The sequence below is a fragment of the Macaca nemestrina genome, chromosome 8 (assembly GCF_043159975.1).
Source record: "Macaca nemestrina isolate mMacNem1 chromosome 8, mMacNem.hap1, whole genome shotgun sequence".
NCBI lineage: Eukaryota > Metazoa > Chordata > Mammalia > Primates > Cercopithecidae > Macaca > Macaca nemestrina.
Genome location: NC_092132.1, coordinates 25,485,032 through 25,502,790, shown reverse-complemented (window position 1 = coordinate 25,502,790; position 17,759 = coordinate 25,485,032). Strand labels below are relative to the sequence as shown.

At 43.8% G+C, this 17,759-nt stretch overlaps 1 protein-coding gene across 2 annotated transcripts in view; it reads left to right on the top strand.

The window, feature by feature from the left end:
• The first annotated feature begins 250 nt into the window (after positions 1–250).
• LOC105468523 (DEP domain containing MTOR interacting protein) overlaps positions 251–17,759 on the top strand; it is a 211,213-nt gene continuing 193,704 nt past the window's right edge. Inside the window, exon 1 of one of the 2 annotated variants that reach the window (XM_011718740.3) lies at positions 251–518. In XM_011718740.3, the coding sequence (XP_011717042.1) occupies positions 397–518 (122 nt within the window). In that variant the 5' untranslated portion in view covers positions 251–396. The remainder of the gene's footprint in view (positions 519–17,759) is intronic. The other variant, XM_011718739.2, reaches the window with a different exon arrangement.

Genomic DNA, 17,759 nt, shown 5'->3' with positions numbered 1-17,759 from the left:
TAGAATAACAACGCCTTCACACTAGTAACCTCCAGGCTTGTCCCTAGGATTCTACAGCATGAGCTTTGTGGGTAAAGAGAAGCTCACCAAATTCAGCCTCCAGCAGCACACACAGCTCGGAAGCAGCGCCCCGCCCAGATGTTTATATTTTGCTCCATCGGCCCCGCCCCCCGACCACGAGAGGCTCTAGCCACGCCCCCAAGCTCAAGTTTCTGGGGCCGGACTAGCCCAGCGCGTCTGCCTACCCACAGGGATTCCCTCTTCAGCCAATCCGCTCAGAGCAGAGGAGCTGCCCCGAACAAAGATGGCGCGGGAGGCGTCTGTGAGGGCAGACTGATCCGAGCACCCAAACCCTCGGCGGACAGCGGAGCCAGTGGTAGCGGCACGGCCCCAACCATGGAGGAGGGCGGCAGCACTGGCAGTGCTGCCAGTGACAGCAGTACCAGCGGGAGTGGCGGGGCGCAGCAAAGGGAGCTGGAGCGCATGGCTGAGGTCTTGGTCACCGGGGAGCAGCTACGGTAAGGCAAGAGACACAGCGGATGAGCTCACGATGGCACTGCCAACGCGTGCCCGCTGCAGTCCTGCGCGCACGCGCTCCCTGGCTCGTGGCTTGCGACTCGCGTGGGGTGCCCGGACGGCTGCAGGCGCGTGGATGGTTCTTGGTGCGCCCGCGCTTAGCGGCTGCAGCTCGGGTCCCTGAGGACTCGCCACGCGGGGCTGCTTGGCAGAAGCCGACGAGCGGGTGGTGAGCGCTGCGCCCTAGCCTGGCTGCTGCAGCCCTGTGCCCGACAGACTCCCTGGCACCCACCGCGCTGTCCGTCTTCCCGTGTACCTGGACGCCGCCAGGCCTCCCGGCTGACAGCCTGCGCCTCGTCCGCCAAGAGAGCAAGAGGGGTCGGTGTGAGGTCCCGAGGAGACCCCAGCCCCTCTACTCCTTGCTAAAAGGAGCAAGACCAACGATGGCCTTCACTAGGTTTTCCTTTTTGCTGACAAGTCTTCCTTCACTTCCCTGAGCCTCGGTGTTTTACATCTGTAAAACAGGGCTGATCACCACGCCTCATTTCAAGGACTTTTGTGGGGTTAAACTGAGAGAGCATTTCTGAAACCCTGCACCTATCAGTTAATTGGCACATCGTCCTCAATCATTTGGGTCCGCAAGGGGGCGTGGAGGCACCTTGTCGGGCTGCCTTGAGGCTGTGCCAACTCCCCGGGCTCGCACGTTTTGGGCAGCAGGATCCATGGGGACCCTGGCTGCTTCAAGAATTAGGACTTGAGGCGTCTCACGGAACTTGGGAACAAGCGATGACCCCCAGAGTTCCCCTTGCCATTCCCATCCCTGTATGGTCCTTCCTCTAGGGCTGTTTGGGAACAGTACTTATAGTCTAACTGGTTCTGCAGCTGCCCCTCGTGTGGTCATAAATCAGTTTGCTAGGAAAAAGAAAACCCAGCTCTGCGGCGTTTGAGCCATAACTTGTACTCGGGCCCCTGTTCCTTCTAGTTCTTAACCTGAATTCCCCAGCTCGTTTTGGTGTGTCAGTGGCTGTGTTTCAGGACCTGAAAGAGTGTCTTGCAAAGGTCTCTGAAGGAAACCAATATTGGAAGTCAGAATTAACTGATTTTTTAATGTTACAAAAGGCAAATTGCGCCTATCGATTCTTTGTTGATTTTTAAAAATATGTGGTCAAAATTAATTTCCTTCATCAAGAGTACTTTCTAATGAAACCTGTCAAGCCTGTCTGTGTGAAGGGACCACCAAACAAGCTTTGTGTGAGCAAGAAAGCTTTTTAATCCCCTGGGTGCAGGCAGACTGAATCTAAAAAGGAGTCAGCGAAGGGAGATGGGGAAGGGGTTGCTTTATAGGAGTTGGGGTAGATAATGGATAATGGTGTAAGTTTGTGAAGTGCAGTCCAAGAAGGCGGGGGTGACTGCGTAAAGCCCTGTTGTAAAGAGTAGAGTAAGGAAGAAGAGACCTGATATCCCTTGGAGAATAAATGTTGAAGGAGCAGGAGGGTGTCTTGCTGAGAAGATTCAAAGGAGGGGCTACAAAGTAGAAGGTCATCAATATATTGTACAAGGAGAGAAGCAGAGGGGTGGAAAGAAAGTAAATCATGAGAAAGGGCTTGGCTGAAGTAATGAGGGCTGTCCCTGAAGACTTTCGGCAGCACAGCCCAGGTAAGCTGCTGGGACTGATGGGTGTCAGGGTCAGTCCAGGTAAAAGCAAAGAGAGGCTGGGACGAGGGGTGCAGAGGAATAGTGAAAAAGGCATCTTTAAGATCAAGAACGGAATAGTGAGTTGTGGAGGAAGGTATTGAGGACAAAAGAGTGTACGGTTTGGGCACCACAGGGTGGACAGGCAAAACAATTTGGTTGGTAAGGCGCAGATCCTGAACTAACCTGTAAGACTTGTCCGGTTTGGGGACAGGTAAAATGGGGGAATTGTAAGGAGAATTTGGAGGCTTTAGAAGCCCTAGCTGTAGCAGGCAAGTGATAGCAGGCTTCAGTCCCTTTAAAGCCTGCTGTGGGAAAGAAAGTTTAATTTCTCTGCTCTTCATTACTGGGCCATCTTTTTAAAAGTCTTTCGTTGGATAGGGTTACTTATTTTTCATTTATTTTACAAACATTAAATTGCATGATGGCTCTTTTTGTCCAGCAAGTACTTCTTCCTTCAAGATGCAGTTTAAATGCCTCTTCCTCGCAGTCCCCAGAGCACTTGTTATTCCCCGCTTTTCTAGAGCCTGTCTGCACTGCAGCAGTTTTGAGAGCCATCCTTGTCACACAGGAGTTAGACCTGGGTTTGGATGACTGCTCCACCATTATGTAGGCAAGTGTCAGCATTAAGTTGTTTCAAGGAAGACTTTAAGCTAGATTGAATCTTGGCTTTGCTGCTTACTAGTGTGGGACCTTGGACAAGTTAGTGCGCCCGTAATCCTAGCCCTTTGGGAGACCAAGGCAGGCAGATCCCTTGAGGCCTGGAGTTCAAGACTAGCCTGACCAACATGGTGAAACCTCATCTCTACTAAAAAATACAAGAATTAGCCGGGTGTGGTGGGGCACGCTTGTAATCCCAGCTACTTGGGAGGCTGAGGCGAGAGGATTGCTTGAACCTGGGAGGCAGAGGTTGCAGTGAGCCAAGATAGCTCCACTGCACTCCAGCCGCCACAACAGAGTGAGCCTCCATCTCAAAAAAAAAAAAAAAGAATGAAGAACGATGGGTAATAATGGAATTTACCTTATAGTGTTACTGTGAGGATTAGATGAGTTAGTGCTTAGAACAGTTTCTGATAGGTAGTAAGCACCAGGTTAATATTAGCTAAGGTAGAATTCTGTGACTTTGGACAAGTAAATTCACTTCTCTGAGTCTCTGTTTCTGCGTTTGAAAAAGACAATGAAGATGAATGTATTTCATGGAGTTGTGAGAATTTGCCCCTGGGCTTCATGTATTAATGAGCATTCAACAAATAGTTCCTGGAATTAATTAGTAGTATTGGTCTCTCTGCATCACTGCGTGTGACTTCCAGCCAAGCAAGATCGGGCAGGAAGGATTGGGTGGTGGTGAAGAGCACAGGATATAGAACTAGGCTGCCTGGGTTCTTATTCTGCCTCCACCATTTATTCTGTAACTTTAGGACAATACGTTTAGCCTTTCTGCGCCTCAGTTTCCTCTTCTACAAAATGTTATTCTGATGACACTTCTTCAGGAGCTCTGTGAGGATTAAATGAGATGCTACATGTAAAAGGCTTAGTAAATGTTAGCCACTTAATTCTACTTTGGAAAATTTTAATCATTGCTCTTTTTTTTATCTCAACCGTTTTGGCACTGTAACTAGCACATAGTAACTAAATGAATATTAAGTATTCAATCTACTTCTGTTAGTACAGAGCAATATAATAGTCAGAATTTAGGAATTAAAGTGGTCGTATGCCTGGTTTCCTAGTTATTGGAGGATTGGAAGTTCACTCATTATTGTCACTTTCACAGAGTTCTTCTGTCTGCAGCTACCCTCTCACTGCAGGGTTGTAAGTGCTTTGCAATGTCCAGGCCTCTTGCCTCTAAGTGCTTCACACACTCTCAGTTCCCCTCTGCTTTCTCTCATTTTGCATTACTTTCTGAGTCATCAAAGATGAGGTAGAGGTGATAAGAGGAAACCAAGGACTAGGATTTGAAATAAAAATTTGGCCTCTAGACCCAGTTCTATCAATTTCTTTTTCTTTCTCTAATTGTAGCTATGCCCCCTTGAGCAAGTCACTTAACCTCTCTAGTCCTAAGCGTCCTTCCCTACAGAATGGGAATAATAATATCTTCTCACATTAGATTTGTGGTATTGATCAAATAGGGTACAACATGGGAAGAAACTTTGTAAAATAAATCAATAAAGCAAGAAGAGTGTTGTTATGACTATTGTAACCTCCAGATGTGAAATTCGGGGCTGGTTCCACAATCCTGACACTTTATTTGTTGTTTGTTGTTTGTTTTTTTGAGATGGAGTTTCGCTCTTGTTGCCCAGGCTGGAGTGCAATGGCGCGATCTGGGCTCACTGCAACCTCCGCCTCCAGGGTTCAAGCGATTCTCCTGCCCCAGACTCCCGAGTAGCTGGGATTACAGGCATGCGCCAACATGTCCTCTTTTGTATTTTTTTAAATTTATTTTTCTGGAGGCACAAGAATCGCTTGAACCCAGGAGGCAGAGGTTGCGGTTAATTTTGTAATTTATTTATTTATTTATTTATGGTAGAGACTGGGTTTCGCCATGTTAGTCAGGTTGGCCTCCAACTCCCGACCTCAGGTGATCCGCTCGCCTCGCTCTCCCAAAGTGCTGAGATTACAGACATTAGCCACTGCACCCAGCCAATCCTGACACTTTTTTTTTTTTTTTTTTTTTTTGAGATGGAGTCTTGCTCTGTCACCAGGCTGGAGTACAGTGGCGCAATCTTGGCTCACTGCAACCTCTGCCTCCCGGGTTCAAGCAATTCTCCTGCCTCAGTCTCCCAAGTAGCTGGGACTACAGGTGCGTACCACCACGCCCAGCTAATTTTTTTTTTTTTTTTTTTTTTTTGTATTTTAGTAGAGACGGGGTTTCACCGTGTTGACCAGAATGGTCTCGATTTCTTGACTTCGTGATCCACCCGCCTTAGTCTTCCAAAGTGGTGGAATTATAGGTGTGAGCCACCGCACCTGGCCAGTCCTGTCACTTTAAAGGGCAGTTGGTTGTATAAGGACAAGAAATTAACTAACAGACCTAAAAATGTCTCTTGCTTCCTTTTTCAGCTTAACTGCAGGACCCATTTGTTCAATTTTCTTCATATTTTTCCCTTGTCATAAAAGATTTTACTTCCTTCCCCCAATGTCTTTCTGGTTTTGCATCTTAAAGATGCATTTGGGGCTGGGCATGGTGGCTTAACACCTGTAATCCCAGCACTTTGGGAGGCTGAGGTGGGAAGATCACCTGAGGTCGGGAGTTCGAGACCAGCCTGACCAACACGGAGAAACCCCATCTTTACTAAAAATACAAAATTAGCCAGGCGTGGTGGCACATGCCTGTAATTTCAGCTACTTGGGAGGCTAAGGCAGGAGAATTGCTTGAACCCAGGAGGCAGAGGTTGCAGTGAGCCGAGATCGCGCCATTGCACTCCAGCCTAGGCAACAAGAGTGAAACTCCGTCTCAAAAAAAAATGATGCATTTTGACACTACTTCACAGCCCCCAGCATGGGTATAACAGAAAAGACAGTCACAAGTGTTTGTGAGAATGTGGAGAAATTAGAACCCCTACATACTGCTTGGTGGGAATATAAAATGGTACAGCCACTTTGGAAAAAAATTTGGCAGCTCCTCAAATAGTAAACATAGAGTTATCATATGACCTAGAAATTCTGCTTCTAAGTATATACCTAGGAGAAATGAGAAAACATGTCTACATAAAAACTTGTACACAAATGTTCATAGCAGTATTATTCATAATAATAAAAAACAGGGCTGGGTGCAGTGGCTAACGCCTGTTAATCCCAGAAATTTGGGAGGCTGAGGTAGGTGGATCGCCTGAAGTCAGGAGTTCCAGACCAGCCTAGACAACATGAAGAAATCCTGTCTCTACTAAAAATACAAAAATTATCTGGGCATGGTGGTACATGCCTGTAGTCCCATCTACTCAGGAGGCTGAGGCACAAGAATCGCTTTAACCCAGGAGGCAGAGGTTGCAGTAAGCTGAGATTGCACCATGACACTCCAGCCTGGGTAACAGAGCAAGATTCTGTCTCAAATAAATAAATAATCAAGGGGCCACGCATGGGAGCTCATGCCTGTAACCAGTACTTTGGGAGGCCGAGGTGGGCAGACCACTTGAGGTCGGGAGTTCGAGACCAGACTGACCAACATGGAGAAACTCTGTCTCTACTAAAAATACAAAATTATCTGGGCATGGTGGCGCATGCCTGTAATCCCAACTACTCAGGAGACTGAGGCAGGAGAGTCACTTGAACCCGGCAGGCGGAGGTTGCAGTGAGCTGAGATGCCATTGCACTCCAGCCTGGGCAACAAGAGCAAAACTCCATCTCAAAAATAAATAAATAAATGATCAAAAACGGCAACAGCTCAAATACCTATTAACTGATAAATGGATAAACGAAATGTGATATGTCCATATAATGGAATATTATTCAGCAATAAAAAGGATTGGCCATATAATGCAATGACATTTATTTATTTATTTATTTATCTAGGATGGAATCTCACTCCGCAGTGGCTCACGCCTGTAATCCCAGCACTTTGGTAGACTGGGGCAGGTGGATCATGAGGTCAGGCGTTCAAGACCAGCCTGAGCAAGATGGTGAAACCTCATCTCTACTAAAAATACAAAAATTAGCCGGGTGAGGTGGCAGGTGCCTGTAGTCCCAGCTACTTGGGAGGCTGAGGCAGGAGAATTGCTTGAACCCAGATGGCAGAGGTTGCAGTGAGCCGAGATCACACCACTGTACTCCAGCCTGGGTGACAGAGCAAGACTCTGTCTAGAATAGAATAGAATAGAATAGAATAGAATAGAATAGAATAGAATAATCCAACAATATCACTATTCTCTTTCTAGCAATGGTAGCAATTATAATAATAACAATAACACTTACATGGCACCTATTACCTGCTAAGGACTCTTCTAAGCACTTTATGTGTAGTAATGCCTTTAATCTTTATAGCAACTCTGTATAGTAGATTCCTTTATTACTTTTATTTCATAGATTTAAAAATTGAGGAAAAGATCATTTAAACCAACAGGCCGTAGATTATTCAGCCAGAAAATTATGGGAGAGTTGAGAGCTTCTGCTCTTAAGCTATAATAGTGTTCCCAACTAGTGACTTAGAGAGTTAAAAAAAATGAAACACTAAAACAACTTTAAAACAGAATCATGTATATGAGAATATCACATTGCAGTGTGACAACTTTGGTAAACAAAAAAGTAGACAAATAGCTTTTCCATTCTGTTGGGGAAAATCTAATTTTTTCCTGTATTTATATTTTGACAAGTTAGGATTGTTACTTTCTCTACTAAATATTAAACTCAATCTTTCTTGACATGTGGTTTTGAAAAGTGAATTTGGACTCCACTGATTCAGAATTTGCAACCATTTTAATAGGAAGATAAATTGCAGTTCTATTTTGCCATCTGTGAGAATGGGAGTAGGGTAGGGAAGAGAATTAAGAATGTATAATAAAGAGAATGCTTAAATAGAGAGAAAATGCATTAATCATCAATTTCACTTTAATTCATTTAATTTCATTAATTCATAATTAATTTCACTTTTGCTCCTCTACCAAGATGAAATGTGCTAATTACAACAATCTTACCCAATCACTAAGGCTGACTTCCCAAAAGCAACTTACTAGGCTATGAGTTTAGTTAGCTAAATTGGAGGAAATGCAGTTCTTTCAAATTGTTTGTCACCTTTGCCTTTTTTCTATAACAGGCTGTCTTTCAGGGTCTTACAGGCTTGATATTGTCTTTTTAATAAAAACGTCCTTAATAAATATTGAATTGCTTTCCTGAATTTATTTTGCAAATGTTAATGCAGTTTTCAGAGAAAAGGTAAAATCAGCCCAGCTGTGGTGGGTCAGGCCTGCAATCCTAGCACTCTGGGAGGCCGAGGTGGGCAGATCACTTGAAGTCAGAAGTTCCAGACCAGCCTGGCCAAAATAGTGAAATCCCGTCTCTGCTAAAAATACAACAAAAATTAGCTGGGCATGGTAGTGCGTGCTTGCAGTCCCAGCTACTCGGGAGGCTGAGGCAGGATAATCGCTTGAACCAGGAAGGCAGAGGTTGCAGTGAGCCGATATGGCACCACTGCACTCCAGCCTGGGAGACACAGTGAGACTGTGTCTCAAAAAAAAAAAAAAAAAAAAGGAAAAATGAGCCATTGAACCAAAGATCAAGCTCTAATAAATCAAATCTGAGATAACAAATTTAGAGCATACACAACAGGAAAAGGAGAAATAATTAATTTTATTCAAACAGGAACCTAAGGAACTTTACAGTTGGTATAGGAATATCTTAGGGGGTGTCCCCTTAGAAGCTAGGACTGAAATTTTCTTCTCCTAAACAGCAGAGAGAGATCCTGGAGTCAGGAAATTACTGCCTATACAGATTTTTAAAAAAGAAGGCTTTAGGAAGTGAAGAGTCCCTGTATTTGGAGTCAATGGTCAAGAGCCTAATTCATGTAGGGTGTTTATTCTATTTTAATTAATTTATGTATTTTTGAGACAGGGTCTCACTCTGTCACCCAGGTGGAGTACAGTGGTACAATCTTGGCTCACTGCAACCTCTGCCTCCCAGGTTCAAGTGATTCTTCTGCCTCAGCCTCCTGAGTAGCTGGGATTACAGGCATGCGCCACCACGCTTGGCTAATTTTTTTATTTTTAGTAGAGATGGGGTTTCTCCATGTTGGCCAGGCTTGTCTCAAACTCCTGACCTCAGGTGTTCTACCCACCTTGGCTTCCCAAAATGCTAGGATTAAGGGATTAGCCACTGTGCTCGGCCTTGTAATTACTTTTCTAAAAGCCCATTGCTGATACAAGTTATGGCTTCCATCAGCTTTGGAATCAATAAACCTGAAAATAAGTTAAATAAACCTCAAGAAAAGAGACTGCAAGATGAAGGAAGGTCATTCTTCTGTCCTGTTCTGTTATTTCTTTCTTTTTTAATTTTAGAAAAAAATACATTGCTGTATCTCTCTCTCTCTCTCTCTCTCTTTTTAAGACAGGGTTTCACTCTTGTCGCCCAGGTGCAGTGGCATGATCTTGGCTCACTTCAACCTCTGGGTCCCTGGCTGTAGTGATGCTTCCACCTCAACCTCCCAAGTATCTGAGACTCAGGCATGCACCACCACACCTGGTTAATTTTTGTATTTTTTGTAGAGACAGGATCTCGCCATGTTGCCCAGGCTGATCTCAAACTCCTGGATTCCAGTAATCCTCCCACCTCAGCCTCCCAAAGTGCTGATATTAGAGGCCACCAGCACCAGCTTCCTGTCCTGTTCTTTCTAGTTTTCATTTGAGTCAGGAGTTCATTTCTCCTTCATTGGTGGCTCTTAAATGGTTGGTTTCTGTGAGTTTAGTGATTAGGAAATGATGAAGGAAAGAACAAGCAGTCCTTCTTTCTACACCGTAATTATACTTTTCCATGCTCCATTATCTACCAAGGAGAAGTGGGTACCAAATCTGAGATCCTTGTTCTAGTATTATTGGCCTTAACTAAACTTAGAAGTTTATGTCAGTGATTTTTTCTATGTATCATTAGATACATGGGGGACATAGTGAAGATGGAGTAGGGGAGAGGATTTTGTGGTACATACAGCATGCTTGCAAGGTGGTACCTTCAGGATCAACTTGAGCTGTTTTCATCAGGGCTGGCTGCGGAGAATCACTTTTTGGTAGCTTTAAAAATATTTGTGAGGTTGGATGGGGAGGTGAGGAGAGAAAACACACCCAGCAGTGTGAGACAAGATATGGTTTAGGGCCAGACGCAGTGGCTCACGCCTGTAATCCCGGCACTTTGGGAGGCCGAGGCAGGTAGATCACGAGGTCGGAGATGGAGACCATCCTGGCTAACATAGTGAAACCCTGTCTCTACTAAAAATACAAAAAAGTTAGCCGGGTGTGGTGGTGGATGCCTGTAGTCCCAGCTACTTGGGAGACTGAGGCAGGAGAATGGCATGAACCCGGGAGGCAGAGCTTGCAGTGAGCCAAGATCACGCCACTGCACTCCAGCCTGGGTGACAGAGCGAGACTCCATCTGAAAAAAAAAAAAAAAGAAAAAGAAAAAAAATGATATGCTTTAGTATTCCCACTTTTCAGATAACAGCTGTTGCTAGGGTGTGGCAAAAGGGAACAAATGTCATGGCCTGTAGCTTGGGGAAGCCCATGGCAGCTGCAGAGAAGGTAGGTAGCAGCTGAGGGAGGCTCAAGGTTCAAGTCTTTCCCCTATAATCCTCAGGCTGCTAGTTATAGATCTGTTTGTTTATGTTTGTTTGCTTTGATCCTTGTGTCCTCCTATCTCCCTGCAATACTTTTACCTACAGATTTTGGGTTCTGATATTTACCCAGAAGCTCCCTTTATTGAGCAAGCCTTGGGCCAGTACATATCTATATCTTGGCCTTGTTTAGATCATCCAACTCTATGAAACTCCCCTTTGAGTGGTGAAACTGTTACAGCTGTAGAGAACCGAACTTTGTCCTTTGTGTGCAGAGCACGCAGGATTCAGAAGGACTAGTCCTAGCACAGTACGCTCAGTAGCTACTCTGACCTTGACTAAAGGTGTAAGAAACAAATGAACATTTTCATGGCCGTTGTCTCATTGCATACCACCCTAGTTTCATGAGAGTTAAGTTAGAGTTAGAGTGAGATGAAGTTTCTCTGTCGCCCAGACTGGAGAGCAGTGGCACGATCTTGGCTCACTGCAACCTCTGGCTCCCAGATTCAAGTGATTCCCCTGCCTCACCCTCCCCAGTAGCTGGGACTACAGGCGCGCACCACCACACCTCACTAATTTCTGTATTTTCAGTAGAGATGGGGTTTCACCATATTGGCTAGGATGGTCTCGAACTCCTGACCTCAAATGATCTGCCCGCCTCGGCCTCCCAAAGTGCTAGGATTACAGGTATGAGCCACTGCACCTGGCCAGTTGCATTTTATTATGTATGAAGTTTGGCTAACATCTAACAAATATTGAAATTCTGGAGGAATACTGTGTGAGTGGTGAGTGGTGTCCGAAAGCAAAGAAGATAGTGTAGAGGGGGAACAGTGTAGAAATAAAGAATTATGTGCTGGTTTAAGAACAACCAATACGTGAAAAGGCAATTTGCAAAGAAAACAAATACTTTTAGAGGATTGGCTTTTTTTTTTTTTTTTTTTTTTTTTTCATGTTGAAGGATTGAGCACATATTTCTATCGAGGATCTTGAGTTAGTTTGCTACTTAAAATGCAAGTTCTTTATACAAATAAGGTTTGTGTCCTATTTCCAAACACATACAATGAGGGTAGTAAAGAGGGAATTCCTTTTTTTGTTTTTCTTTTTTGGAGACAGAGTCTCTGTCGCCCAGGCTGGAGTGTGGTGGCGTGATTGCAACCTCTGCTTCCAGGGTTCAAGCTCACTGCAACCTCTGCTTCCAGGGTTCAAGCTCACTGCCACCTCCGCTTCTAGGGTTCAAGCAATTCTCGTGCCTCAGCCTCCTGAGTAACTGGGACTACAGGCATGCACCACCATGCCCAGCTAATTTTTTGTATTTTAGTAGAGATGAGATTTTACCACGTTGTCCAGGCTGGTCTCGAACTTTTGAGCTCAGGCAATCAATCCATCTTGGATTACAGGCATGAGCTACCTTGCCTGGCCTGAATTTCTTGATTTGAAGAACTATTGTTTTGCTTCTTAGTTTCTTTCTCATTTCCCAGGAGGAAAGGAGAATGGGGTAACCTTGGACCCTCTTTTCACTGAATTTTTTTAAAGCGCTACTTATTTTTTACTCTTTAACTTTTCTATATATGAAAGTGACGTACACAGAATATATTCACTGCAAAAAGTGGGGTTTATTCCCTGTAGTGGTATATGACTGTGTTGTACATTGAAGTGTGAAATGCCCCTTAATCATCTTAAGTTATAGTGTGGTTGAAAAATAAGACTTTACCAAAGCTCTTCCTATTTTGTTCTGAGGAACTGATAATAATAAAACCGTTTAGGGATGTGGTTTTGAGGGAATTACCTAATGTATGACTCTGATTTCATTTTCCTTCACATTGCCGATCACATTCTACAAACCAGTCATCAATAAAATAAATTCTAACAGTGGAAACAGATTCTACTGTTATACAGTGAGCATAGCCTAGATCGTCATGAGAGAGGATTAGCAGGCCTTGACGCCATGATAAGGAACATTTTTTTCTATTGCCATACTTGAAGAGCCAGAAGCCATCACATAATATTTAAGGACATCCAAGTATAAGCAATAGGAGTAAGCTAGAGCTTTTTCCTCTAACTTTGTATTATGAAAAGTTTCAAATGTACAGAAAAGTTTAAAGAATTTTACAGTCAACACTCATGTCCACCACTTAAGATTCCACAATTAACATTTCACTGTGTTGCTTTATCCCATAACTATCTATCTAGCTGTCCCTCTATCCATCCATCAATTAATTCATCTTTTTTTGGAAAGTATTTCAGAGTACATTGTAGACAATAATACACTTTTCCTAAAACCTTCAGCCATCAGTGTACTGACTAGTATTCACTATTTGCTTTTGGTTCTTTTTTTCAAAGATAAAATGTATATAGAATAAAATATACCATTTGATGAATATTGACTAAAGAAATTGTACATCTATGCAATCCAAATCCCTACCCAAATATTTTTTAATGCTTTTGACTGCAAGAAACAGACAATCAACTTAAACTTATTGCCTCCGATAAGTGGAAGTTCAGGAGATACAATGCCTTAAAATTTAATTCGTTCTCTGCAATTCTTTTGGTTCTCTTTTGTAGCTCCTTCATGAGCCAGCTTTTTTATTGGTTGGCTTCATCTTCCAGCCAGTGGTAGAACAGGAATTTCAGGCCTCATATGGCTTATAATAATGTCCAGGAGAAAGAGAAGCATTTCCACTCAGGATTCCAATCACAAGTCCTGAGGTTTACCCTAATTGCGCTGGTTAGGTCACATGCCTATTCCTGAGTCGGTGGGATTGTAGCCAGGGGAGGGGAATGACACAAGCCAAGGAGGCATCTCCCCCAATACATACACACAGACACACACACATGTGCACACACACGTACACACACAGACACACAGAGAAACAGACAAACACACATACACAGACACACATATGTACACACATGTACACACACAGAGAAACACACACAGACGCACACACATACACACAGATACACACACAGAGAAACACACATACACGCAGACACACACATATACACACAGACACATACAGGAGTCATTCCACGATTCACACACAACCCTATTCTACCACTTCCAGAAAAATTGCGCTGGTTAATATAATTTTCTGCTATTTTGAGAAAGGGAAAAACCCACTAGTATATGTTGTTTTGAGAAACAGAAGAATAGTGTAACAAATTAGAAAATACTCCAGTGAAAAGACAATTTTTTATTTATTTGCAAATGTAAAACTACGATGCAGGAGGTCAACACTGTGATAGTAATCCTTAAACTTATAATAGACAACTATATTTCAGCTAATTTTATGAGAATTTCTTTTAAACAAACCTTATTTTTGGCAAATGATACCATTTCTTCACTTGCTCAGCTCATATTTACTCAGTGCCTGTTATTCATCAGGCATCTCAGTACTTGCTGTGAGAGATACAAAGTGAAATAAGAGGTTTTTATTCTTGAGCAGCTCAAAATATATCCTGCCCTGTTTTACTAAGTGTGTGTACTAAGTGGAATTCATGACCTAAAACCACATTATATTAAAGACTATGGAGAAATGGTTATGTGCTTTTACCAGTTATTCCTCTTCTCTCTTCTCTCTTCTTCTTCCTCCTCCTCCTCCTCCTCCTCTCCTCCTCTCCTCCTCTCCTCCTCTCCTCCTCTCCTCCTCTCCTCCTCTCCTCCTCTCCTCCTCTCCTCCTCTCCTCCTCTCCTCTCCTCTCCTCTCCTCTCCTCTCCTCTCCTCTCCTCTCCTCTCCTCTCCTCTCCTCTCTTTTCTTTTCTTTTCTTTTCTTTTCTTTTCTTTTCTTTTCTTTTCTTTTCTTTTCTTTTCTTTTCTTTTCTTTTCTTTTCTTTTCTTTTCTTTCTGGAGTTTTACTCACTCTGTCTCCTGGGCCGGAGTACAGTGGTGTAATCTCAGCTCACTGCAACCTCCGCCTCCAGGGTTCAAATGATTCTCCTGCTTCAGTCTACCAAGTAGCTGGGATTGCAGGCATGTAACACCACACCCAGCTAATTTTTTCATTTTTAGTAGAGATGGGGTTTCACCATGTTGGCCAGGCTGGTCTCCAACCCCTAACCTGACCTCAAGTGATCCACCCGCCTCAGCCCCCCAAAGTGCTAGGATTACAGGTGTGAGCCACAGCGGCTGTTTTTGTTTTTACTTTCTTTGTTTTGTTTTTTGGACCCATGATCTTGCTCTGTCACCCGGGCTGGACTGCAGGGGCATGATCACAGCACACTGCAGCCTTAACCTCACCCACTCAAGTGATCCTCCCACCTCAGCCTCTGAGTAGCTGGGACTACAGGTGTGTGCCACCACAACTGGCTAATTTTTTAAATTTTTAGTAGAGCCAGCATCTCACTGTATTGCTCAGGCTGTTCTCAAATCCTGGGCTCAAGTAATCCTCCCACCTTGGCATCCCAAAGTATTGGGATTACAGAGCTGAACCACTGTACTGGGCCTCAGTTATTTTTATTTTTTTACTATAGTAATTAATTTAAAATGTTATTTGTTTTATTAGAAAGAGAACACAACATCATATTTTTCTCCTTCTAGAAACAACTCCTCCAAATAGGATAACCAAATGATGCCACACTCGTAGGTAACTATGTTTCTTCTGAAGTTATACTGCATCCTTAGAATTATGATCCTATACTATTAGAATTGTCATACATCAAGCCCTCTCCTTCCCTCCTTTTAGCCCCTGACTTAGCAGAAGTGTCAAAAAGCTATAGAAAAGATTGGATTGTACATTTTGAAGCCAAAAGTTGACTCAACAGTGGCATAAAGGGCTCTGTCTTCCTGTTGAATTCTGGGCAGGATTTTTCTTAGTGCCTCATCACTAGTTTGATTAACAGTCAACAATCAACAATCTTGATTAATAAACAAGAATTCTTTATCCAAGGCCGGCACGGTGGCTCATGCCTGTAATCCCAGCACTTTGGGAGGCCAAGGCTGGCAGATTTTTTGAGGCCAGGAGTTTGAGAGCAGCCTGGCCAATATGGTGAAACCCCACCTCTACTAAAAATATAAAAATTAGCCGGGTGTGGTGGCGTGTGCCTGTAATCCCAGCTACTTGGGAGGCTGAGGCAGAAGAATTGCTTGAACCTGGGAGGTGGAGGTTGCAGTGAGCAGAGATTGTGCCATTGCATTCCAGCCTGGGTGACAGAGTGAGACTCTGTCTCAAAAAAAAAAAAAAAAAAAAAAAAAGAATTCATCGGTTCATTTGTATTTGTCCTGAGGCAAAATCAATTTTCTGAAGGGGTTTATATCACATAGGAGTGGGAGTTGGGAGGATGCCTGGGCGGAAAAGGGCAAAAAAGCACATATTATGGAAATCTCATGTCTCATGCACTATTCATATAATGAATTTATTTAAAAATTTGTACATAATAACTTTAATAAATATATTGATAATTCAATAGATATAAAAACTGAGAAATATTAAAATGAAGTCATTCAAAATCTAAGGGTGGAGGAGTTGGGGAGTATTGATGATGTTATCAGGCATTCTTGGCAAAGAAGGACACTTAAAAAAGGAAGTCATGCTTCTAACACAAGGGAAGATAACTGTCTTAGAAACTTCCACAGAAGCTGGGTGCGGTGACTCACGTCTGTGATATCAGCACTTTGGGAGGCTGAGGTGGGAAGGTGGGAAGATGGCTTGAGCCTAGGAGTTTCAGACCAGCCTGGGCAACATCGGGAGACCCCATCTCTACAGAAGTTTTAAAAATTAGGTGTGTTAGTGCACACCTGTGATCTGAGCTACTCGGGAGGCTAAGGTGGGAGGATCACTTCAGCCCAGGAGTTCGAGACTGCAGTGAGCCATGTTCGGGCTACTGCACTCCAGCCTGGATGACAGAGCGAGAGCTTATCTCAGAAAGAAAAAGAGAAGAGAGGAGAGGGGAGGGGAGGAAGGAAGGGGAGGGGAGGGAGGAGAGGGAAGAGGAGAGGAGTAGAGAAGGGAAAGGAAAAACTCCTGCAGGGCTAGGGGGCTTAAGACCGATAAACCTCGGATGAGTGATAAAGAGCCTACGTTGCGGGAAACAGGCCAGAATTGACCCTTTAGTTTCTGGGTTGCCCTCTGACCTAACAGGCTTGTGGCAGTAGCTCAGTACAGTATGAAGATCTTCTCATGACTTTTAGATGATTTGGGACAAAAAGTTAGCGATGATGATAATCATTGTAGAGGAGGGTGATCAAGGTGCCTCTTTTGTTGTTTTGTTTTTTAGACGGAGTCTCACTCTGTTGCCCAGGCTGGAGGGCAGTGATGCAATCTTGGCTCACTGGAACATCCGCCTCCTGGGTTCAAGTGATTCTCGTGCCTCAGCCTCCTGAGTAACTGGGATTACAGGCATGGGCCACCATGCCCAGCTAATTTTTGTATTTCGGGTAGAGACAAGGTTTCACCATGTTGGCCAGGCTCATCTCGAGCTCCTGACCTCAAGTGGTGATCCACCCACCTCGACCTCCCAAAGTGCTGGGATTACAGGTGTGAGCCGTCACACCTGGCAAGGTGTCCATTTTTATATGAATTTTTTTTTTTTTTTTTGAGACAAAGTCTCACTCTGACACCCAGGCTGGAGTGCAGTGGCACGATCTTGGCTCACTGCAACCTCCACCTACCAGGTTCAAGTGATTCTCCTGCCTCAGCCTCCCAAGTAGCTGGGATTACAGGTGCCCGCCACCACACCGAGCTACTTTTTATATTTTTAGTAGAGATGGGGTTTCACCATGTTGGCCAGGCTGGTCTTGACCTCCTGACCTCAGATGATCCACCTACCTCGGCCTCCCAAAGTGCTGGGATTACAGGCATGAGCCATCGTGCCTGGCCTATATGTGAGTTTTGAAGAAATGCAACAATTCAGTCATTTGTTAAATAATAGTAATAGCAATGTGTCATGTCCTATTTTATGCTTTTATATGTACATTATTTCCTTGAATTCTTATAATAATTTTATTATTTCCATTTTAAAATGCTCATATCTTGGTTTCAAGATATGAGCAACTTGCCACGGTCACATATGTGGTAAGTATGGGGGCTTGGTTTATTGGTTTTGAATCCAGGCCTCTCAGAATACATACATACAGCTGTGGAAGTAGCCCTGTAAAATATCAAGAAGTAAGGCTTATTCTCTTTGCCTTCAGCTCACCATCTAAGCAGGATGGGAAGGGGGAAAAGACGTATGCATTTAGGTACTAATTCAAAAGGGCAGTATATAGAATTGTTTAAACAATAATGGGGATTTCTTTTTTTTTTTTTGAGATGGAGTCTCACTCTGTCACCCAGGCTGGAGTGCAGTGGCACGATCTCAGCTTACTGCAAC